The sequence below is a fragment of the Zalophus californianus genome, chromosome 16 (assembly GCF_009762305.2).
Source record: "Zalophus californianus isolate mZalCal1 chromosome 16, mZalCal1.pri.v2, whole genome shotgun sequence".
Classification (NCBI taxonomy): Eukaryota; Metazoa; Chordata; class Mammalia; order Carnivora; family Otariidae; genus Zalophus; species Zalophus californianus.
In genome coordinates, this window is record NC_045610.1 from 48,097,760 (window position 1) to 48,123,941 (window position 26,182).

General features: G+C 36.2%; 1 protein-coding gene across 1 annotated transcript in view; it reads right to left on the reverse strand.

The window, feature by feature from the left end:
- Positions 1–26,182, reverse strand: part of SMURF2 (SMAD specific E3 ubiquitin protein ligase 2) — a 115,479-nt gene that overhangs the window by 19,645 nt on the left and 69,652 nt on the right. Inside the window, exons 4-10 of the mRNA XM_027625411.2 lie at positions 18,196–18,329; positions 15,797–15,862; positions 11,977–12,061; positions 9,310–9,393; positions 7,095–7,297; positions 4,544–4,628; positions 33–191 (exon numbers count right to left, since the gene is read on the reverse strand). Of these exons, the coding sequence (XP_027481212.1) occupies positions 33–191; positions 4,544–4,628; positions 7,095–7,297; positions 9,310–9,393; positions 11,977–12,061; positions 15,797–15,862; positions 18,196–18,329 (816 nt within the window). The remainder of the gene's footprint in view (positions 1–32; positions 192–4,543; positions 4,629–7,094; positions 7,298–9,309; positions 9,394–11,976; positions 12,062–15,796; positions 15,863–18,195; positions 18,330–26,182) is intronic.

Below are 26,182 nucleotides of genomic sequence, written 5' to 3' on the forward strand. Positions count from 1 at the left end.
GCATTTTAACATGTATTGTTTCAAAAACTTACTTTAGAACTAAATGCAAGTTAGCAGAGAGCCGAGGATCTGTAAACTGTGTTGTTCTGTTGTTATGGTCAACGAAATAAACTCTGCCTGTTGCAGTATTACGGATCTCCCATCCAGGAGGCAGTGGACCAAGCTCTTCACAATTGATGTTGCTAAGATCCCTGCAAAAACAAATATAAAATAAAAAAATACCTCATTGCTGGGCCTGTTGGGCCAGGCAAGTGTAAATGACACAGAACAATTCCATGAAGTCTGAGAAAATGTATTGTTTCAGAAACCTGAGATGTTCAGCTAGAATATTTAATTCCCAATAGTTTAACAAACTTGCATATTCAAAACCCAATTCATAAATGGCTCAGGAACTTATCACATAGTCTACTATTTTAGTAAGTTCATTCCTGGGCTTTAATGTAATACAGATTTTAAATTAATATAAAAGCAATCACAACATTTGCCAACATAAACTGTGCTTCAATACTTGTCTGACAAAATCGTTTTACAAATGTCAGTGACATAAGGAATGAAATGTTTTGTAAAATTTCCCTTCAATTATTACTTTCATTACACATAAAATTTGTGTAACTAAATGTTCACTCCATATTAATCTTAAACTCTCCAACAAAGCAACACTGGAAATGTTATTGATTTAGAGACCCTGAAAATAATCACAGTATATATATTAAAGGAAAAATGTTCCACTTTGAATTTTGAAAGCTATAAAGCTAGTGAATGAAGAACCTTTTTAAGACACCTAAGGAAAAATGCTCTAAAGCTTACTACTACAGTAAAAAAAAAAAAAAAAAAAAAGCAAAAAGACTTTTAATGGATCAAAGACCACTGTTACTGTATTACACATTATTAAAATACTATTATATATAGACAAAGATTTACAGAACCTTAAAGAATAAAAACATGTCTAATGTAAACTTAAACTGTAACAGATAATTGTAATGATTAATCTCATGCTTTAAAAGTTAAACTAGAAATCTTGTTTTAAAAGTTAAACTAGAAAAAGATTTTCCTGAAATAACCTCTTCTTGGTCATGGTGAAGCATAATGATGGACACATCTAAGCACCCACAGATTTGTTGAAACAATGATTTGACTTCTGCTTATAGGTCCAAGAGACTGCTACAGAACAACTAAAGCTTAGAAAATACACTGCTAGTCTCAAAAGAGGAGAGAGAAAAAGTTCCAAGAATCCTCCTCAAATTAAAAAAACAAAAAACAAAAACACCACCCCACCCCCCCCCACCGGGTGGCTGGAGCTGGAGCTGATGGCATCAGGCAGGTGGGCAGGCAGAGGGGTAGGGCTGCCAGAGAGTAGTTGTTAACTGGGAAACTCAGCCCCAGGCCAGCAGGAAGTTTGGGAAAGGAAATCTGGAACTTCCCCACTAAGCCGAGAACTCAAAGGGAAGCTGAAATGATTCAGGAAAACTTCCTAAATTCCCACTTTAGGCCCACAAAACTCCAACCAATTAAAGATCAAACTCCCAAAGATCACCACACACTCCAGAAAGAAAAGTCATGATGACTGAGAGTGAGTGGAAACAATAAACCACAGAATTAGATCCCTAAATACTGTCAGAGATCAAACAGAAAGGCTATGATATTCAAGTCAAAAAAGGGGGGGGAGGGGAATAATTACAAAGACAAACTATCAATGAGAGATTATTAAGAATGAACAGATGGAGGCGCCTGGGTGGCTCAGTCGTTGAGCATCTGCCTTCGGCTCAGGTCGTGATCCCAGGGTCCTGTGATGGAGCCCTGCATCGGCTCCCTGCTTGGCAGGAAGCCTGCTTCTCCCTCTCCCACTCCCCCTGCTGTGTTCCCTCTCTCACTGTGTCTCACTGTCAAATAAATAAATAAAATATTTAAAGAAAAAAAAAATGAACAGATGGATTTTTTAAATGTAACTTTTAGAATTGAAAAGCGATTATGGAAATCAAAGAATGAATAATTCTTTTGATATAATGCAGAACTTGGTTTTATATCATTTTATTTAGAATTTTATAAATCTATAGTCATATGTGGGAGAGCTCTAAAGAATGGGTTAAAAGAGCAAAAAACTGGAAGCAATCTTTATGCCCAATTAGGAAAAGATTAAAAATGGAATGTTATACAGCCATAAAGATACAGATCTGTACCACAAGACTACAGAGTCAGGGTGAAATGTAATGAATAACAAGGCATTAATCATGGTTTTAAAGAGAAATGCAAAAGATGGCAAAAATGGGACTTCTCAGATAAATCTAAGTTTATTGGATATCTTATAAAATTAAAGTGTCTGAGCTACACTATTTTATAAATGTCTTTGAACAGTGATGATATTTTAATATAATCTAAGTATTCATGGTCTGCTTTGACAAAAGGTCCTCCATACAAAAAGGCATCTTTACTTACAGGATCCTCCAAAAGATATGATACACATTTTTACATTAACAATTTGGAACACAGAGACTAAGGAAAAATAATCCAGAGCATTATTTTAAAGTCATTATTCAATACACAACATAAAATATTCTTAAACGTGTATAGAAGAAACCCTTTACTCATAAATGAAAAACTGACATGTTTCCTTAGGAATAAGAAACATTATCAAAGGTGGTCCCAAAATCTCTCTCAATTTCAACTTCTGGTGCCAGTTTACATACTATTCTTTCAACGGATAACTCAAGATCAACTTTCTCACTATTGTAAATCATTTAGTTTAAAAAAAATCATTTTTTTATATAAATTTTAAATTATTTTATAGAGAAGTTCATTATTGACCTACAATTTGATAAACAGAATCCAAAACACTTCTTTTCCTAATTTATATTAACAAAACTCATGTTTCTAAAAAAGTTAGGCCCTTAGTTTTCAGTGAGCTTATTAATAAAACAAAATTTCTTCCCCACTACTTTTTAAACAGTTTATATTATCAAGAAACAGAAATGGCAACCTTGATACAATAATGAAAATGATAGCACATTCCTTGGTTGCCACCCTCAAAAGATTCTAATTAAGCTATTTTATCACAAAGTAAAACATTTACATTATAATAGCTTCATTTATAAATATCAGTTGGCCCTTGAATAATACAAGTTTAAAGTGTGTGGGTCCACTTACATGCAGATTTTTTACGGAACAGTACTTAACTATAGATGTGTTTTCCTTTCCTTAGGATTTCCTTAATGTTTTTTCTGTTAGCTTACTTTTTGTAAGAATACATATGTAATACATATAATATACAAAATATGTGTTAATCAACCGTTTATGTTATCGGTAAGGCTTACGGTCAACAGGGGGCTATTAGCAAAGTTCTGGGGAAGTCAAAAGTTACACAGATTTTCGACTGTGTGGGTGGTCAGTGCCCCTAACCCTGCATTGTTCAAGGGTCCACTGTAAATACAGAGTATCAAAGCAATCCACGATCAGCTAGTCACATCTGTTTTTTATTCAAATGCAAGACTCTTGACAAGTAGAACTGTGAGTATAAGCTTAGGGCAGTAAAAGATCTCTTCACACTCCATGGTCTTTTTTTTGGAGGAAAAGAATGGTACACTTAGAATATAAAATATCTTCGTCTCATAAAGGTATATATGCAGCTTACCAAGTTGATTCAGAATTTAGAACTCAACCTTTTTTGTAGCTTCAACGGAACCTGACACTTTGCATCTGTTCAATAACTCAAAAGAGCTAAACAGTGTTTGAAAAACTTATTGATATTAAAATGTATCAAAAATTATGTTAAATTACTAAATTGATCTGTATGTCATTCCATCTTCTTCAAGTTAAAAGAGAGCTGATATTTGGGTTAGTAAATGCATTCAACAAGGCCTACAGTTTAAATGTACAAGTTCCGGTATTTAAAAGAAATTTAATTCATAAGACACCACGACCAAGTGAGGTTTATTCCAAGGGTGCAAGACCGGTTCAATATTTGAAAACTGATCCATGTAATGTCATATTAATGGAATAAAAGAGAAAAATCACATGATAGTACCAGCTGAAGCAAAAAAAAGTGACAAACGTCCTAAATAAATAAGATTTGATTAGGTTATTTCTTTTTTCTATTAAAATGAAACTTTATTAAGGAATACATAAAAGAACATTGAATACTCTCACATTAGGTTAAAATAAATAAACCTTTTTTTTAAAAGGTCTAACTAAAAATTAAAATATCAACTTATTAGCCTTAAAAAAGGGGGGGGAGGGGATGTATGTTTTGTAAGGTTTTTATGTTCTTCTCCAGGTTAATTTTCAAATTCCTTAAAGACCCACATTTTCACCCTGATTTTTTTTTTCTTAAGGGTGAGAGGGTAGAAAGACTGGGGGCTGGCTGGGGGCAGGGCACTGGGGTGAGACTGCAGAGAAATAGGAAAGCCTTTCTACTAAACGTCAACTGAAATGACTGTCACAAAGAGCCTAACTTTTACATAAACCATTGTAAGTTGAAGATTAAATAATCAAAGAAATCCTAGGTAAAAAGGTATCCATCAGTGTGAAAAGTATTTGGATATGTTCTTACCTAGGCACTCTTGGATCATGCCATGTGCTCACACCAGTCTGAGTATGTAAGAAATACACCTGACCTTGTTGTGTTGTCCTCTGTTCTGTAAAATTAAGAAACACTAATAAAAACATATTCAGAATGTCCGAGTCAAAGACAGCTACAGACACTAGGATGATAATTATATCAATAGTTACATTCTCCAAATTACCAATCTATTGCATTACCAAAAAATGCTTTATAAATCATTCTTTTTCAACTCAATACATTTTCTCTGGGAAACAATCTTATAAATGGTGATGAGGGTTAGAGAGGCCAGCTATCTGAAAGCCAACTACGTTTATAATGTGGCTCAAATACTAAACATGTTGCTATGTAAAACAGAAAACAAGATTGTCACAGTACGGATATTTCAACAAAACAAACATGAAGAAATGATCTTTTATTTGTCTTCAAGTGGAGCCTGAGGGGAAACAACAGAAAGCTCAGAGGAAGAGGCTGACCAACCGTGGGGGGATTCTGCAAGGGTTTGTAAAAACTGTCAAAGGGTTTGCAGGCTGCTAATGCTTGTTTATTATGCCTAATTTTATATCAAAACTTAAGTTTTTTTCTTGAGAAAGGTGTTTTCTCAAGACTACCATTTAAACTCAAACAAAGGCAAAAAAGATGGAATTTTTTTTGCCATTTTAAAAGGGGAGACTCTATAGCCAAAAATAGACAAAATACAAAAATAAGCAAGTTAGAAAGAGGAAGACCAGAGAACAAACATGCATTCTGGGGAGGAAAAGGTCAAAGGCAGAATTAACTCTCAGCCCTTGGGAAGAGAATAAGGAAGCTGGGGCAAAAGGGAAGGAATCTCCGGAAAAGTTTCTTCAACAGTGGTTTTCAGTCTTAATTGTGCTTTTAAGCAACAGAACCACTTGTCTTTAAACAAAATCTAATGAAAAATTCCAACATATAAAATACAACTATTGCTAATATTAGTATAAATTTGCTTATAAACCTATAATAAAGTCAATTTAAACTTTAAGCTTCTTAAAATTATAAACATAAGTGTTTAAAATTGGTGAGAGATGACAGCTGAAATAATTTCAGCCTTGGTACCCACTTTACTCCTAGGTTTTCATTGTACAAAATTTGTTTTTAATCCAAATCACAAAAATATTATAAAAATATAATCACCCCCACCTCCAAACAGCTTGCCTTATAATTTCAAACAGTAATGACAGAAAATACTTTATTCTAAGGTCTGAACATTAATAACAACAGGCAAAGTTTACTAAGTGCTTTCTGTGCTAGAAACTGTGTCAGGCACTTCACATGAAACCAACACTTGAAATCATCATCCAATTTCCCCATTTTATGGAAGATAAAATTGAGGCTCAGAGAAATTAAATAATGAGCCAGGATATAAACCCAGGTCTGTCTGTCTCCCAAGGCCATGCTCTCATCACTGTGCTACTTAGGTTAACCTGTGCAGCACAGCATAGTTAACAAATTTTTAATTTAAGAGTTAAAATAGGGCGCCTGGGTGGCTCAGACTGCCTCTGGCTCAGGTCATGATCCTGGAATCCCAGGATCGAGTCCTGCATCAGGCTCCCTGCTCATTAGGGAGTCTGCTTCTCCCTCTGACCCTCCCCCCTCTCATGTGCTCTCTCTCTCTCTCTCATTCTCTCTCTCAAATAAATAAAATCTTAAAAGAGTTAGAATATATTTAAAAAATAAAGCTAGAATCATGCATTTGCAGAACAGTTTAAAACACACTGTAGAGGAAAAATAAAACTCAAGTTAGATCAGGCGATTCCCAATGTTGGTCATTAGGTGTCACCATCAGCCCAGATATGGTTTATCTACAGGCTGTTGTGAGGGCAAGGATACAATTACTTTGGTTAACTTTTGGCAAGAGGAGAAGACAGCTGAGTTCCTAGTATCTACAAGAGTATTCACAGGTTGTGATTAATTTAGAAAGTTCTGTATCCAACTAGAAGATTCAAGTCATCTTCCACATGAAATTCTACAATTTAAGAAATTATATAAGATTATAATAATTTTATACAAACACAGAAGTGACTAAATCATTTATAATAACCCATATCGTGCAGATAATCCAAAATTATAGACAATACAAAGATACAAATAACTTCAAAAGCATATTTCTGATGGCATTTCTAAATATGTAGGTCTGGAAAATACATCGCAGGTCTGACTTCAGATTACCATGATCACTAACAATACCATCTTACCTTTATAGAGTGCCTATTTGCAAGTCCCCTCGCATTGTTACATATGCTCTTCACGGGACCTCTGAGACAAGGAGAGGCATCATTCATCTCATTTCATTATAAAAGAGCAAAAGGCTGAGGTTAAATGACTAGCCCAAGTCAAACCGCTGGTTAGGTAGGTAGTCCTCTACCACTTCAAAGACACTTCAGATTGGGAGGTTTTACACATTTATTTTCATGTAGAATCCCTAAACCCAGATTAATAACTTCTTTACAGCTGATTTTCTGGCTTTCTTAGCAAGCTGAAATGAGTAAGCCACACTTTATTTTTCCTCTGCTAGTCATACCATAGCCTTCCGGTAGGTCTGGAGGAGTATGTAAATGTGTCCTGCTCATGTAATTTCTATGTCGCTGTGACCTGACTCTCCTCTCGGCCAGCCTGGGATCTGAAGACTGTCCACATGTTGCACCATTTGTTCCACTAATTGGAGTGTTCTCATCAACAAAGCAGCTAAGAGGTCTGCCGGGACTTGAATATTCAGATGCTGGTCTGTTGAAAAGTAAGGGGGAAGAAAAGTTACTCAACTCAGATACCAAAGGTAGAGTTCTCCAGACAATGTATGTACTGCAGGAACAATCACAAGAGAATGGAATGATCAATACAAATATAATGATTTCAAAAACTCTGAATAAAAGCAAGCTTGATGCCTCTAAACACCAAACAAACTCATGTTACAGGCAGACTGTCAATTATGTACTTAAATCATCTTATACTGATTTGAATTATATTTTATATGAAATCCACATATATTTGTAGATGTGAGCACTAGTTTACAAAGCAAGACTTGACTTAGCCTCAGCCTACCTCTCGGACCCGACTTCCCACCTTTCTCCCACTCCACCTCTGCCACACTGACATTCCTCCTGCTCCTTGGACTTGCCAACACTGTTTTACCTTTAGGGCTGGAAAGGACTTCTTCCTCCCACCCAGAATGCTTTTTTCTCCTACTCTCCCTAGGCAGGGCTCCTTTCTGTCATTCAAATCATAGCTTAAGCTTAAATGTCTGAGAGGTCCTTCCAGACCTTCAATTCAAAAGTAATCACCCAGGCATTTGGTAAGTACTTCACCTTACTTTCCCAGCATAGCAATTTTTATCCGTACCCTCGTTTGTTTTCCCTTACTAGAATATTTACTGAGAGAAGAAAGTCCACCTAGTTTGTTTCCCTATATATATATCCCCTGCACCTAGAATATATATATATATGTGTGTATATATATGAGTAGCCCATAAATATTTACTGAATGAATAAAGAAGATGGTGTGACTCTTCAAAAAACTTCTGGTATATTGACAGGTCATCCAAAATATAAGAGGATAATCAAGAGTTAATTTTTAAACTAACACTTACAACCACAATCAACTTTATACATGTGGAAATTAAAGTCAGTTTCATCAGTTAAATGAGTTAGAATGAAATGGGACTTCACTAAAGCACTGACACAAGTACACATTCATTTATGCTCAGATACAATAAAAATGTCTCTCCCTCTCCCTCTGCCCCTCCACCCCCATCCCTGGCACGTGCACACGCTTTCTCTCTCATATAAATAAATAAAATCTTTTTTCTTAAGATTTGACAGAGAGAGAGAGAGACTGAAAAAGAGAGAGCATAAGCAGGGAGGCTGCAGAGAGAGAAGGAGAAGCTCCCCACCGAGCAGGGAGCCGGACCTGGTGCTAGCCCTGAGCTGAAAGAAGACGCTTAATAGACTTAGCCACCCAGGTGCCCCAAATAAATAAAATACTTTAAAAAGTACTTCCTTGGAGTTTCCAAAAATTATCTTGCATCCCCATGTCTTTATACATTAAGCTCCATGAAGGCCCTTTTGCCTTGTTCACTGTTACAGTGTAAATGCTGACCATAGTAATTGGCATATAACCATTTGGTGAACTGAATGATAGCTGTTACCACTACTCTGAATACTTTTCATCACCTTCCCCTTACCTGGTTAAATTCTAACATTCTTCAAGATTTAGTTCAGAAATTCTCCTCCTTCAGGGTTTTCCTTTGCAGATTCTAACATCCCCTTACCCCCCCACCTCTAAGTTAGGTGTTCTCCATATGGTCTCAGAGCATCTGGTTCTTATCTTGATCACAGACCTTACTGAATGCAATATAATAATGTAATCATACCCCGACATGACTAAACAAATAAAGATCCAGTATATATATTTTGTTACAGCCATTCAATAACAGACTCAAAAAAAATTTTTTAAGAGTCCCAGAAATAAGATGACTTCTCAATTTATTCAGTTAACTCATTTAATAAATATTTATTAAGTACCATCACAGGCCCTAGAGCTACAATAACAGGATGACCTGCTAAACAATCTTTTTTGAGAATTACTTTTGGAAATAATATTGGCACTTGCTGTAAGATCTACTGATCTTGAGCAGTATAAACCAAGAAAGGAAATCTGGTAAAGCTGACAGATAAACAGAAAGTGACGAATTCAAGAAAGCAAAAAGCACAGACCCCGGGAAGACATTTGTATGTTCTTACCGTGTTGGGCGTTCCCATTGCGTAGTTCTTGTTATGTGGTTTAGATACTGAATTCTTCCAGAGGCAGTTCGCCTTTCTTCCCAGCTTAAATAAAAATTGAGAGATAAGGCATCAATAGGAAGGTGGATACAGAATGTTTCTAGTACAATAAATGAGCCAGGAAGACATCTGCTATTATAAATCAGGAATGACAACTGAAAAATCAATAGAATACCGGAATTTTTGTCAGCTTATTTTAAAACTGTACAATGTATCTTCTGGAATTTTGAACCTTCTAAAATATTTACACTGAGGTGTGACTAATATTTTCCATCAGCCAAACTCTGAATTCTTCAATAACGTCAACACTCAATTAAATTATACTCATTTCTCCAGAATTTAGTGGGGGAGAAAAACCATACTAAAAATCACACCTAATTTTTAAAATTAACATAAAAGCATACAAAAGAATTTTTAAAGCATTTAGCCTACCCAAATTATTTTTTTTTAAAGAATGGTACTTCCTCCTCGGTAACTTTTTAATGCATGTAATATACAACAAAAAAAATAGGCAAATGACCACAGAAATGTAGTAATGTTAATATTTCCACCAAAACCCTGGCAGAGATGTAGAAGCCATAAAAAATGGGAAATAAAGAGATGCTGAAGGGGTCTTTTGCCCTGTGATAACAATTAAAGCACAAAATGTAGTGTTTATCAATTAATTTATAAATTACATACATGTACAACTGTATTATAAAATGTAGACCAAACTGGAATTTTTATTTATTTTTTTAAAAGATTTTATTTATTTGAGAGACAGAGAATGAGAGAGAGAGCGCGCACATGAGAGGGGGGAGGGTCACAGAGAGAAGCAGACTCCCTGCTGAGCAGGGAGCCTGATGCGGGATTGATGCGGGACTCGATCCCAGGACTCCAGGACCATGACCTGAGCCGAAGGCAGTTGCTTAACCAACTGAACCACCCAGGCACCGCCCAGATTGGAATTTTTAAATGATGTGATATAAAAACAAATGGGGAAGAAAAAGTACTATAAAGTAGAGGAAGCTTAGAATAAGCCTCACGTTGCTGTAATCTCTTAATACTGATTAGTTATTTCATACTAAACTTCCCATTCAAAATTACCATAATCTACCTCACATCCATAGAAGTTAACATATATATCAAGGAGCTAAAATGAAAAATTATGGCGATTTTTAAGAGTTTAAACAAAATGAGCAAATACCCTGGCTTGGATGTAAAATTTCATTATCAAAAATAATTTAAATCAAAACTCAACCAATTATATACTTTAAATAACTTACTGTATATAAACTACACCTCACTGGTGTTAATTAAACATAGTTTGAAAGTTAAAAATAAAGTCAGAAAAGTGTCAGCACTAGTGTCAAACAAACAGAGAGCAGTGATCAAAAGTATGAGCTTTGGAATCCAGGCTTAAGTCTACGTTCCAGCTCTACCATTCACTATGCGGCCTTCAAGGCAAGTTTACTTAACTCCTCTGAGTCCCACTGTTTTTAATCTATGAAATGAATGAGGGTGACAACAGTAGCAGCAGGAGTAATAATAGTAGCTAATTATTTAAGCACTTAGTATGTGCAAAACATTGTGCTAAGTGCTTTACATGAATGATTTCATTTAATTCTCACAATTTATGGCATATATACTATTATCACGATCCTCTTCTGTAAGTAAATAAATATAAACCAATGCTTACAGAAGTTAAATAAACTAATTCATAAAGCTTGTAAAGAGTAAGGATTAGAACCCAGATGGTGTAATTCCAGAATCACACACATGTGAATTAAATGATTTAATGTATCACAAAAAGTGCTTTTAACAGTACATGACACACACATGCTCAATAAATGTTTCTATGTTGTTAAAATTTTTACTCCACAAATCTCTATCCCATCCCTCTAAATGGAGTAATGTCTCAAATTCAGCACTTATATAACGTATATATATCGTTTTGAATAACAAACAAAAAAGTTGTTTTTTTGGAGATAAACTTTTTATTTTTTTTATTATGTTAATCACCATACATTCCATCATCAGTTTTTGATGTAGTGTTCCATGATTCATTGTTTGCACATAACACCCAGTGCTCCATGCAGAACGTGCCGTCCTTAATACCCACCACCTGGCCAACCCATCTCCCCACCCCCCTCCCCTCTAGAACCCTCAGTTTGTTTCTCAGAGTCCATAGTCTCTCATGGTTCGTCTCCCCCTCCAATTACCCCCCTTCATTCTTCCCCCTTTTTTTTTTTTTTAACATATAATGTATTATTTGTTTCAGAGGTACAGGTCTGTGATTCAACAGTCTTGCACAATTCACAGCGCTCACCATAGCACATACCCTCTCCAAAGTCTATCACCCAGAAAAGTTGTTCTTTTAAATACATAATATTTATTGGAAAGTTGTATTTGTCAAGCAATTTGTCTCCTAGTCAAAACTCTTAAAAACCAAATTTAACATATCTAATTCATGGTTTATTTTATAAATTTGTCTTGACAGGATTCCTTGCTAATTTTCCAAGTACAAGGAAAATCTAGATTCTGGAACTGATCAGCAAATTTCTAAAGTTAAGTATACAATAAACACCAACTTATCTGTCATTATTTGAAGGATGTTATCAACATATTTCTCTAATGATCTCAGCTTACCCATCTGGTAAATCATTATCAAATAAACGACTGCAGTCCACAACTTGTCCTCCTGTGCCTATTCGGTCTCTGGACTGAAGACTTACTATAAGACAACAAAAAAATTACTAAGAGTCGTAAAACTAGAAAGATTTATTGCAATTTAAAATATATATCTTTAAAAGACATCTAGCTTATCTTATTTTAATACTTTAGAATGACCTCTTTAGCTTTTAATAAATTCTGTAATGTCTTTTTCCATGAGACTTTTCCCTTTAGGAGTGACATTCAATTTTATGATTTTCAATGCCTTACTGTGTTCATGGAGAAGAGTTTAAATCCTTTTTGCCCATTGTAATGGGGCAAAGCAAGGCCTCTACTACACTCAAAAGAGACATAACACACGAAAGGTATATTCACACACGGAGGAACTGGAAAAGTTCACATCAATTTGGGTTTAATTCTTGACACATCTTTAAAAAACAAACAGGGGTACCTGAGTGGCACAGTTGGTCAAACGTCCAACTCTTGGTTTGGACTCAGGTTGTGATCTTGGGTCCTGAGATCAAAATCTGCTTGAGATTCTCTCCCCCTCTCCCTCTCTTGCTCTCTAAAATAAGTTGTTGTTTTTTTTTTAAGATTTTATTTTTATGAGAGGGAGACAGCAAGCATGAGTGGGGGGAGAGAGGCAGAGAGAAGCAGACTCCCCACTGAGCATGGAGCCTGATGCAGGCCTGGATCCCAGGACTCTGGGATCATGACCTGAACCAAAAGCAGACACTTACCAGGTGTCCTCTAAAATAAATAAAAAATAAAAAAACAAAAAACACTGGATTTTGGCAATCAGGCAATACTTAGATTCCATGAGTTAAAACAGTACATAATCATCTAGTGTGGTATAAAACTACCACTATAAATTTGGAAGCAAGAGATGTAAGCTTTAGACCAGGCTCTAAAATCTAGTTTGGCACAATGACCTTCAACAAAACACTTAACATTCTTAAAGTTTAGATAATCTAAATAACGAGGAAGTTAGACTAACTGATATGTCTGAAGTCCTTCCTTGCTGCTCTAATATTCCTTAACTCTATTTTTGGCAATTCTCCCAAAAGATAAAACAGGAACAGGCAAATGTGACTGACTATAACCCAACTTTTTAAAGAATTAATCAGTTACTACATATAAAGTATGACATCTTAACACCCTTCATTCTAGGAAGAGTCTCAAAATTCTGAAATTTTCCAGCTCTGCAAAAATTTTGAAAAATCAGAAAGTTCAACACATTACTCCTTTATATGAATTTCATTTATAGGTAACATTGTAACCTCTCTCCTCAGTGAACATAAAATGTTATATGAAAATTGTACTAAAAAACAGTATTAACCAGTTCTTACACAGAAAAGCTAAGTGAAATGCTTATCTAGATATAATCACTGTAAACACTATGTGTTTTCTCATTAGCTTTGTTTAGAATAATATTAAGGCTCAAAATTAAGGATTTCATGAGCTTCAACTCCAGACTACTATATTACAAAACACCTAAGCAATTTTTAGGTGGGTTTGTGTTTTTAAATGGCCTAAACCTAGCAATATATAAAATGAATCATAGAAATACTATGTTTATAAGAACACTGTTCATAACATTAAAACATCAGAAACAATCTAAATATCCAGCAATAATGAACTAGCTAAATTAATTATTTGTCCACCATGGACTGCCATACATTAAAAATGTTACAGAAATGTATACATGAACAACAACAAAAGATGTTTAGGACAAATTAAAACAGGTTATTTAAAATTCTGCACAGTGTAATATCATTTAAAAAAAACAGAAAAGGTATATATATCAAGGTAATCACAATGATGGCATATTATGGATGTTCCTTATGTTCTCTGTCTATATTTTAATTTGATTTGATTTTATAACAAAAAAATAAAAACCTCACAAGAGATGCAAAGAATTGAGTAACAGATTCAAAAACAAGAGAAAGGATTTATAACCTTGAATCAGTCATCTCAATTTGGAAGATTTTTCTTTCAGGTAATACTCCAAAAATAGGATAATGCCAAGTGTCCAAAAATGCTTACAAGTTTCAATGTTACAATAGCAAAAAAATAACTTAAAAGTCCAGTAATTAAGTTATGATATATTGATATAACTCATCCTTTAAAATCAATTGTAAACACTAATAATGGTTACAGTAAGTGAAAGAAAACAAAAATTTTATATTCAGTGAACCAAAATCATAAAAATACACATATAAATGTATATAAAATTAGAAAGGGATATATATTTTTTAAAGTTAGTATTCTAGTGTACTTTTCTCCATTTCCCAAAAGGATTTTATATACATCTATACATGATTATTTGTAAAGGTCTAATTCAGCAAGAACTGGAACTTAGTTTTTTTTTTTAACTTATTCCGTTTTTAAATGGCAGATCCTAAAGCATAATGTTTGAATCCAACATATGTCTACTATGAAAACCAAATTCACACAAAAGCTTCAAATTTAAACACACACACATTTTAAAGTAAAGCTTTCCTTTTTTATATAGTATACTCCATAGGTTTATTTCTAATTGCTGACAAAGGAAAGTCTGTTTTTAGAAATGCCAATTTATATCTAGTAAAACTATCTTGTTACTAATGGACATTAGTTGGCAAACATTACATAACATAGCAAATCAAATAAAGTAAGAACAATCACATTTAAAGGTCTTATATGCCAGCATTTATTTTTGAGTTTTTTACTCCCTTCTCAATCTAAGAATGACAGGAATTCTCAATAAGGCTGTAGTGTAGATACTTCCCTATGATAACTGTCATAGGGCTTTGTTACATTGCTACTCTAGCAATTCACTATGAACCCAATTCATTTCCTTGGGAAATGAAGCCCCTCAAAAGTAACTTCAGTAACTAAAACCTCTCTGATAGGTTCATAAAGCAATCAACTTATCCTAAATTCTGCTCTACAGTGAACTGGTAAGATTCCAATTATGTTTTCTTCTTTAAGAAGCCTCAAAGGAGCCCATCTTGGTGTCCTACCACACTATGCATCTTTTTTTTTTTTTTAAGATTTTTTTTTTTTTTTAATTCATTTGAGAGAAACAGAGAGAGCACAGCAGGGGAGAGGCAAAGGAAGAGGGAGAAGATTTCCCACGGAGCTGAGAGCCCAATGTGGGGCTCAATTCCAGGACCTGGAGATCATGACCTAAGCCAAAGGCAGATGTCCAACCATCTGAGCCACCGAGGCGCCCCACATACTATGTATCTTCATCAAAGCTCAATCCATCAATTCTTGAGTCTCAGGAAATTTTGTATAAAGCCCTTCCTCTGAGTCAATTCAAGATAGCCCACGAGTCCCTTATGAGTAAGATTACAACCTCTCCCTTTTTCCAATCAGTATTCTATCATTCCTCTTATTCTTTTCAATTAGCACAGATTATTTATTTTAAAACTGTAAAGCTTAAACAAAGTTCAATAGAACATTCTTACTCAAAAACCAGCTGAGAAATTATTTTTAGAAAACTTTCAGACCACACATAAAATATGTCTTTAAAAGAATGCCTAAAGGATCAATAGTTTTTCACAACATTAGGAGCCTCTTTTTTTTTTTTTAACATTATTTATAGTTTGGGGGTTTTGTTTGTTCTTAATTCTTTAAATTAAGGTAGCCTGGAACATGGAGCCACTGTTTGAAACATTTTACGTGACTCATTTAACTCAAGCCAATACAATGAAGCTATCATTAGTGTACTTGGATTTCAAAGATGTTTAGAGTTTAGGTCAGTCTGAATGATGCCAAAATTTCACATGACTTTAAATTCCACACTTACCTACTATCTGTCCTCTAACCGTATCATTGTCATTTGGCCCAAGTTTGCACAGATCCAACCTCTGATCTATTTCAAATCAACAAAAAAAAAGCAATTAAAAAATAAGCTGGTATCAGAGCTTCTATAGAGTGATGGTAAATTTCCATAATCCAATGGCAATCAGGCCTATCATTTAAATAATAATGTTTTAAAGATGAAACAAATATTTAAAATCTCTAACTACGTATGTAATTAGTATAAATGTCGTAACAAAGTTTTGATAAATTCAGATTTCAAAAACCATAAGGCACTGGTGTATACATTACCAACATGCAATTACTTTTTCTCCAAAGATTTCAGACCACTTTGTCTGAGTCTTGGCTTGTCACTTAATAGCAGTTGTTCTTAAGCAATTTATCCATGAATCTTGATTTTCTCACGTACAACTGTAGTATCTACCTCATATTTTTTAAGGATCAAATTAGGTAATTATGTAAAACTTTTAGCACAGTACCTGGCATATAAGTGTTCAATAAATGTTAGTTATTATCACTGTTATTTTTTATCTAACCATTTCAAATGAGCTCCATACACACACACAAACTAAATATTAATAAAAACCTGAGTATAAACTGTAAGATCAGGATTTGAGTCTGTTTGGCTACTAACGCATTTAGGGGCAACTCATTTACTCTCTTATGCCTCATCTATAGAACAGACATCACACTGACCTGGTCAGTTATAATAAGGAACAGTGTCATCCAACAGCACATTGCTTTTGATTATAGCACTTAAAACTGAATTCTTGTACAGCTATATGCCATTTGTCTATTTAAAGAAGTTGTGAATTGATAAGAGGAGGAGACAACACATTAGTCTTTGTATTTTCCACTCCACACACTGTATCAGGGTGCTCAACAAATGTTTGATAAATCAAATATTATGGCACATCAAAAGAGTCAAGTAAATTAATGCAATGAAACACTCACGGCAGCAGAAAGAAAACTCTGTGTCCCAAAACTACAGCACCTGGTTATCCAGCCAAAAATAGACATTTTTCCCTTCGCAAAATAAACGGACACTGCTAAATCCACTTCATAGTGGACTTCTGCAAAGCAATTCCTCTTCTCTTGTTCAGTCTCTCCAGTGAGTCCTCCTCCCTTTGCCAGCAGGCCCTTGCCCTTGCTTCTCAGAGGACAGGATCCATGCCTTTTTCACCTTTTATCACCAGGGTTTTGAACAGTACCTGGCACATTAAAGGTTCAATATATGTTGGCTAAACTGAAGCAGAGATAAGGTCGTACATATGGCCTGTAAGTCTTCAGTGTGCCTGCTGGGTTGGGTAATAAAACAGTTCGTTTTTATATGCTAGACCTTTACCAAACCCAACGTCCTCTATTTCCTGCTGGGTCACCCTGTCAACCCAGAAATACAAGAAATTCTCAAGTGCCTTTAAATTCCTCCAACTCGGGACTTCTGGCACAATTTTCTCCCTTTTTAACAGATCAGTATTTATATATCTGGACTATGATATCATACTACATTAAAAGGGGTCATCTCAATATCTAATATTCAAAGATAAATTTGCTCTTTTTAATCAATTTCTTCAGCTAGATTCTATGTGAATTTTTGTTTAGCAGAGACATCTGGGCTAAAATCCCATGATGATGAATGACTAGCAATATTTTTTATATTATATAAAAAAGAATCCTGTAGAAACAAAAAAAATTTGTTGAAAAAGACATTTTCATCTATGTCTCAATGGGAATAATCCCCCAAAAGATGCTTTGTCACCTGGTTACATGAATTATGCATATGCTAATTAAACTTGTCAATCCAATATGGAAATCATTTCTTATGTCTTGACGTTGGCCTGATCTTATAAATGCCCGGGATGATGGAAAACTAAGCTATAATTAAGTAGTTAATACAGCTGTCTTACACTCAATGTCTTACCTTCCAGAACTTTTAATTTTTTTCACCCTATTTTATATATCACTCTTATTCACTAATAATTCCCCTTTAAACATTCCAATCACCTAAATAAAACTCACTTTATCTCATAAATCCACCAACACCAGAGAAGGGTACCAAGAAATAAAAAAAGGCATATATACTTTGACACCCTTCTTTTTACTCTTGGATATCAAACCTTTCCTAACACTTACAAATTCACTGGATACTAAGCATCAGCTCTGATTCAGTTCAAGTTTCACATATTTTAAATGTTTCATTCTTTTTATAAAGTCCATAAAATAAATGTAACCAAGAACTTTTACCAATGTTTCAAACACACATAGGAAGTTAAGTTTCTGAATCCCTGCCTCCCCCCCAAAAATGTGTGTGTGTATACACACACACATAAATATATATATATTTTTTTTTTTTTTAAATTTTAAAAAGCACTAGTGTCTACTCACAACCAGTGTCTTTGAGGCGGTTGATGGCATTGGAAAGAAGTCGAACACAACCAAGAAATCCAGCACCTTGTTTTTTATGGATCTTCTTGTGATTCCACACACTGATCGTAACTGAATCAGACTTTCCAATATACCTAAAACATAACATGACTGAATGAGTAACTTGGCAACTACAAGTAGTTAGTGTGAGATTTTTCTTTTGCTTTTGTAGTCTAAAGTCACAAATGCTTCAGAGTATGACTAAATAATGCAAAATATGTTTTGAGTTCAATCAATCCCACAGGACTGAATTTAAACTTTTAAAAAAATCTTAAAAGTAAAATCTAAAAAGAATTTTTAATATATCCTTCATCACATCTGCTACTCTCAGGCTGGGTAACAATTTTTGTTAGTAAAAAACTATTTTAGTAGCTAGTGTCAATTAACACTAAAGGAGTTTCTGACATTTCTTTCCAAGAACAAAAGTGTTACAAGAACTTTTATCAGTCACATTTTAAAAACGTTTCAATGACATGACCTATCATCTCAGAGAGCAGTCAGTTTTCAAGGGGCATCGTCAAGGCTGACAGACCAAAAATCTGACATACCTGTTATGTTTTAAATTGCTGTAGAACAAAAGCTGACTGTAACGCTTTTCCCCTGCTTCTTTCCTGTATGCAGGCCTTGAGCGAGCAGGACTCTTGCAGATTTCACTTCACTGCCTGCAGACAAGCAGAGCAGGGAAAAGCGTTACTATACTTGTCTGTGCATATACCTGCAAGTATGTAAAAGCTCTACCACAGCCAATTGTTCACATGGTGCCATCCCATGCAAAAATATAATAAAATAACATAATTATACCAGTAGAAACCTAACCCTATTTCATTGCCTCTGAGTGGTCAAATTTTTGGTCCAGCAACCTTGATCTTAAAGTGTCATTCAGTAAAGCAATAATATCAGAAAAATTCACCTAATATATAAAAACGCCAAAACCACTTAAGTGAGAACTAAAACTTTTAAATGAGAAACAGGAAAGCCACACTTGGATCCAGCTGTGCTTTGAAGCAGGCCTACCCCCTGGACTTTTAATTATGCAAATCAATACATTCCCTTTTTAAAAATTAAGCCAATTTGAATTTCATTTCTGTTGCTTGCAAATGAAAAACTCTGAACTAGAATTTTTAAATATACCTAACAGACCTAACTTGGCAAGTATCTCCTGCGTGATACGTCAAAATTCTAGACCAGAATCAATTATTAAACAGCTAAATAACCCCAAACCAACATTAAAAGAAAAAAATCACATTAAATCACTTTCCCAACTGGTAAGCCAGATGTACAAGTACGATAAAATATTGATCCCCTCATGCCCTTAGCCCACCACTGGCATAAGCATCCTGTCAGGTGGCTGGCTGTCAAGGCCCAGAGACCTTAGGCACATACTATGAAAACAGGGGAGATTCCGTCAGTTTGTGTCCTTGAACAACTTTGAGACAGTGAATTGCCTCCCTGACAAATGAAACTTTTATACAAAATACACTGTTACTGTATGAAGTCACTGAAAATCTGGAGTTGAATATTATATCAGTTAGTCTGCTCTAACCAATACAGAAGGCAAATCATAAAGGACCTTGTCAGCCATAGTATGAACTCTGGCCTTTACTCCAAGTAAGGCTGGAAACCAATGGGAGATGTGCAGCAGAGGAGTAACAAGATTTGAAATATGTTTTAACAAGATCACCCTAGCTGCTGTGTTGAGAAAGACCTTAGAAGCAAGGCTAGGAAAGCAAGGAGTCTAAGGCAGAGGTCAGCAAACCACAGCCTGTGAGCCAAATCCAGCAGAGCATAGGGTATAGTGTGATTTCATTTTCTTCAAGGATAAATTTTTTTTTTAACTTTTAAGGCCATATTATAAATAATCAGAAAGTCTACATCTCTTCATTCACATTACCACTTTTCTAACATAAAGTCATCATTTCTATGGGCTGGATCCAACAGGCAGAGTCCCCTCCCCCTAAATCCCATGGACCTGACCACCAGAGAATCCCACTCAAATTACCTATTAGCACATGAGTATAATACCAAGCTCTGGTCTGTAACTTGCACAGAACCCCTGACAAACAGACAAGTTTAGGCAGGAACACCCCCTCCCCCAGGTCCAGCATGAAGCAACTACTAAAGAGGAGACCTCTGCCCAAATGCCAAAGATTTGTCATTGTCGATCTCGGGGGCGGGGGGGAATGTAGAGGCTACTTCTGAACAACAGGCTTGAGCAATGGAAACGTGAGTAAGGTCAAAGGGGCCACGGTGACCACCGGGCTGAATGCAAACAAGCTCATTAAGAGACCTACCTCAAAATATCCATAGGCCTTAGCTGACCAATGGGCTACTTACAACCAGCACAGGTACCAAAAAAGGAAAATTCCATTATGTTCCCATACTTCTTCACCCCGCCCCTTGAACTACAGCCCCCCACCACTGCCTCCTGGTGGACAGTCTCTACACTTTGCTGTCCTGCCCACTGCTCCCTCCCAGTGTATTCAGTAAACTTCTCTCTCTTTCGTTCTGCCTTCGGTGATCCTCTCAGCACCTGTTCCGCCAGCCTCCACCTGATCAGGCTGCCCCACACTCCAGTGTAGGAACTAGTCTCCTGGACATCCTTGCCCCCCTCTAAGCAATTTTTCACATTATAGCCCAAGTGTCCACTCCTGGATATAACCGATTATAGTATTCCCCCCACTGAAAACCCTTTCATTGCTCTCCACTGCTTTTAGGAGAGGATTCAAATTTACTCATAGGCTTTCAAGGACCTTCGTGAGCTGGTTCCTGCTTACCTCTCTTTGCTTGTCCTATGCCACACTCCCCTTACATGAATTCACTAATGCTGCCCCTCCAAACTGTTTTCAAAGTCATTATCTTATTCACCTCTGGATCTTCACACAGACTGCTTTTGCTTAGAGCCGGCCCACTTCTTTTTCAAGTAAACTCCCACTTAAGGTCAAAGCCTAAATGTCACTTTTTCTAGGAAGCTGTCCTTAACTCCTAAATTCATATAAAGAAATTCTCTGTATTTCCAGAGCACCCTATACTTCCCCATTTTCTTATCACACTGTTTATAATTTCCTATTTACTTGTGCTGATACACCACTTGGCTGGACACTGGAGGACCACATCTTGTTCACTACTGCACCTGGGTCTCTGGCTGAATTTAAATCTCACTGAAACTTAAAGACATGGCTTAAAACAATCTGATTAAGAACTCAAAAGCTTAGTTACACAGATAGTAGCTTATTAGAGCTGTGATTTCAAATTCACTGAAGGTCAAATCAAGTAATAGAAAAAAATGTGTGACCTAATATAATACTTTTACTAAAAGCCTCTAACATTTGAGAATTACCTGTCAGGTACTAGTCTAAGCACTTTACAGGTATTATCTGTCTCACTCTTCCTATCAGTCTTCTAAAGTAGGCATTGTTGCTGTAGTCAATGGAAACTGACACACAAGGGGTTAAACACTGAGCTAATGATCACACAAGCAAGTGGTGGAGGCCGGAAGCTGCGTACTCTCACTTCTCTCTATCGCTTACTTTTTTGGTTCCAATTCATCTGCATACTAACTTGGAGTTACTGAGCCATAGCACTGATGGGCATACACAGAAGCCTTATTCTGAGTTGTCTCTAGGTATCTCAGTGTTTCAGTAGTAGAGACAGGACATTTGTTCACATGTGGTTTAGAAAGTCAAATTTAAGTAACTGACCAGAGTCCTGACTGAGGTGGGTACTCTAGGGTGGTTCTAGAACTGTCTGAAGTAAGTAGGAAAGATGTCAGGCAGAAGGGTTTGATGGGAGATCTAAAATTCATTTTTATAGGTAAGTCAAGTGGAACACTTTGAAGAAAAACTGAAATTGATGAAGGGTGCAGTCCAAAGCTTAAAAGACCAAAGACTTAAAAGAGGATATCAAGGCAGTCAACATGTTTATAACATGAGATACGCTGACAAAATGGTAGTGGTGTAGAAAGCATGTGATAATGGAATTAACGACCTGGAGAAAACTGCAACCTACACCTGGTTTCAGGGAGGAACAAATAAGAAACAAGACTATTACGGTCATCAAATCCCTGAAATATTCCTGAACTTCTAAGCCCAAGATACTCTGACAGCAATGGTGTGGCTAAAACAGAAGGACTGGTGAAAGTACTAAAAAGGAATGGAAGGCCCTCTTGAATCCCCTCCCTGATCCAGTTCATCCTCAACCCTAGGAAGAAACCTAAGGTTTATACTCGGAAAAGTTCTCTACTGAGGGACACGAGGCACAGCTGAGGAAGGAGATAAAAGTCCTTAATAAAAGCAGGGATCCTGGGGTGCCTGGGTGGCTCAGTCATTAAGTGTCTGCCTTCAGCTCAGGTCATGATACCAGTTCCTGGGATCGAGCCCCGCATAGGGCTCCCTGCTCTGCAGGAAGCCTGCTTCTCCCTCTCCCACTCCCCCTGCTTGTGCTCCCTCTCTTGCTGTGTCTCTCTCTGTCAAATAAATAAAATCTTTAAAAAATTAATTAATTAATTAATTAAATAAAAGCAGGCATATAAGGAAGAGGTTAATACAGGCAACAGAAGACACTCCCTAGCATCCTTACACTCTTCAGCTCCAAGAACACTAGCATCCAAGAATATATAGCCCCCAAGCAGGAAAGGGGAGAATTGTCACAGTCACACCTGATTACCCTAGTGAGTAGACCAGCTCTACCCATGGGCAAAGAATTTCCAATCAACATTTAAATGCCTCCCCTTAAATATAAAAAGACAGAGACCCAAATCAAACTAAAAGAAAAAAAGGAATTCTGACAAAAGAAAGGCAATACAAACAACAGAAGAAAACTCACTTCTTATTAGAGAAGATATTGCATCCAAGAAATAAGAGGAAATTATGAAAAAAAAGATAGTCAAAAAAACAAAGCGATCTTGGAAACTAAAAATGTGAAAACAGAAATTACAATAAAAGGAATGTTTGAGGGCTCCTGGGTGGCTCAGTCGGTTAAGCAACTGCTTTCGGCTCGGGTCATGATCCCAGGGTTCTGGGATCGAGTCCCACATCGGGCTCCCTGCTCGAGCAGGGGAGCCTGCTTCTCCCTCTCCTTCTGCCTGCCACTCTCCCTGCTTGTGCTCTCTCTCTCTCTCTCTCTCTGACAAATAAATAAATAAATAAATCCTAAAAAAGGAATGTTTGAAAATTAAGTTGGGGAAACAGCCCAGACATTTCATCACAGTTTTTAATTTTTTACTAAAACAAAAATAGTTTATTAAAACAGAGAAGGTGCCTGGGTGGCTCAGTCAGCTAAGCATCTGACTTTGGCTCAGGTGATGATCTTAGGGTCCTGGGATCAAGGCCTGTGTCAGGCTCCCTGCTCAGTGGGGAGTCTGCTTCTCCCTCTGCCTCTGCCTGCCGCTGCCCCTGCTTGTGCTCTGTCAAGTAAATGAATAAAATCTTAAAAAAATAATTTTTTAAAAATTAAGATCTTTTAATTATTTACTCACTAAATAAATAACTGTCCCATAACTAAAAAGTATCCAGACGAGACCACAGGCAGTAATTCTCTGACATCAGCCATCTTTTTAGATATGTCTAGAGGCAAGGGAAACAAAGGCAAAAATAAACTATTAGGAGTACATCAAAATAAAAAGCTTCTGCACAGAAAAGGACAATCAGAACTAAAAGACAACCTACTGAATGGGAGAAAATATTTGCAAATGACATCCAGTAAAGGGTTAGTATCCAATATATATAAAGAACTTAACACCAAACAACCGCAAATAATCCAATTAAAAAACACACAAGATATGAACAGACATTTCTCCAAAGAAGACATACAGATGGCCAAGAGACACATGAAAAGATGCTCACACTCATTGTCAGGAAAATACAAGTCAAAACCACAATAAGATATCACTTCACACCTGTCAGAATGGCTAAAATCAAAAACTCAAGAAATAACAAGTGTTGGTGAGGATGTGGAGAAAAAGGAACCCTCATGCACCATTGGTGGGAATGCAAACTGGTGCAGCCACTATGGAAGACGGTATGGAAGTTCCTCAAAAAATTAAAAATAGCGGGGCACCTGGGTGGCTAATTTGGTTAAGCATCCGACTCTTGATTTCAGCTCAGGTCATGATCTCAAGGTCCTGAGGTCAAGCCCCATGTTGGGCTCTGAACTCAGTGCGGAGTCTGCTTGTCCCTCTCCATCTCCCCTGCTTGCTCTCATGCACTTGCTCTCTCTCTCAAATGATAAATAAAATTTTTTAAAAAATTAAAAATAGAGGGGCACCTGGATGGCTCAGTCAGTTAAGTAGCCGACTCTTGATTTCGGTTCAGGTTGTGATCTCAGTTGGGGTCATAAGATCGAGCCCCATGTTCATCTCCACCCTCAGCATGGAGTCTGCTTGAGATTCTCTTCCTCTGCCCCTCCCCTGGCTCGCTCGCTCTCTCTCTCTCTCAAAAAATAATAAATAAATAAAATAAAATAAAACTAGAACTATCCTACAATCTAGTTATTACACTACTGGGTATTTACCCAAAGAATACGAAAATACTAATTCAAAGGGATATGTACCCCTATGATTATTGCAGCATTATTTACAATAGGCAAATTATGGAAGGAGCCCAAGTGTCCACTGAGACATGAAGAGATAAAGAATGGAATATTATTCAGCCATAAGAAAGAATGAAATTTTGCCATTTGTAACAACATGGACGGCTCTAGAGAGTGTAATGCTACAAAATAAGCCAGTCAGAGAAAGATAAAAACCGTATGATTTCATTCATATGTGGAATTTAAGAAATAAAACAAATGAACAAAGGGGGGAAAAAAGAGAAACCAAAAAAACAGATTAACTATAGAGAACACAGAGATGGTTCAGATGGTTATGGGGCGGGGGGAAGACACGTGAAAAAGCGGAAGGAGATTAAGAGTATACTTAGCTTTTTTGGGAGGTGGGGGGAGAGTCAGGGAGGGAGTGGGATGGAGGGGAGCAGAGTGAGAAGGAGAGAAAATCTTAAGCGATGCTCAATCGCAAAACCCTGAGATCATAACCTGAGCTGAAATCAAGAGTCAGATGCTTGACCCACTGAGCCATCCAGACACCCGAAGAATACACTTATCTTGATGAACACTGAGTAACACATGGAACTGCTGAATCACTATATTGTACACCTGAAACTAATAACACTGTATGTTAACAATACTGAAATTAAATTTTTAAAGAGTTTCATTATCCAGATTAAAAGTTTCCAATAAGTATCTAGCACTATGTAACATATACCAAGACCATCAGAAAAAAAATGTAGTATCAGGCATAAAGAGAATACCCTGAAATCTTCCAGTAGAAAACAATAATCAAGAAAGACCAAAATCAGGATGCCATTAGCAATACTCTAAAACTGCACTGTTCAAAACGGAAGCCACCAGCCACATGGAGCTATTAATGAGTACTGGAGGCTCGTCCAAATTGAGGCACTCTGTAAGTGCAAAACAAACTCCCCTAAGATCTCAAAGACTTAGTTTTAAAATATTTATTTTTTAATTCTATTTATAAAAAACAATTATTTGATATTGACTACATGTTGAAATAAGAATATTTTAGATATACTGAACTAAATAAAATATATTTATTAAGCCTAATCCTTTTTATTAGCTTTTATAAATGTGGTTTCTAGCAAATTTAAAATTGCAGACAAGCTCCCGTTTGTGGCTCACATTGTACTTCTATTCAGCAGTGCTGATCTACACCTGGAAGACAATGGAGCATTGTATTCACAATTTGGAAAGAGAGTGATGTCTTACCTAGAAGTTTACACTCAAACAATCAAGTGAGAAGACAAAGTATTCTCAGGATAAGATATCAAAGGAATTTTCCCTATCTTTGTACTCTTTCTCAATGAAAGACAGACTTCACCAAAACAGGGAATAAACAAAAAATGGGAAGTCACTGAACCTAGAAGAGAGAAAGGAAATC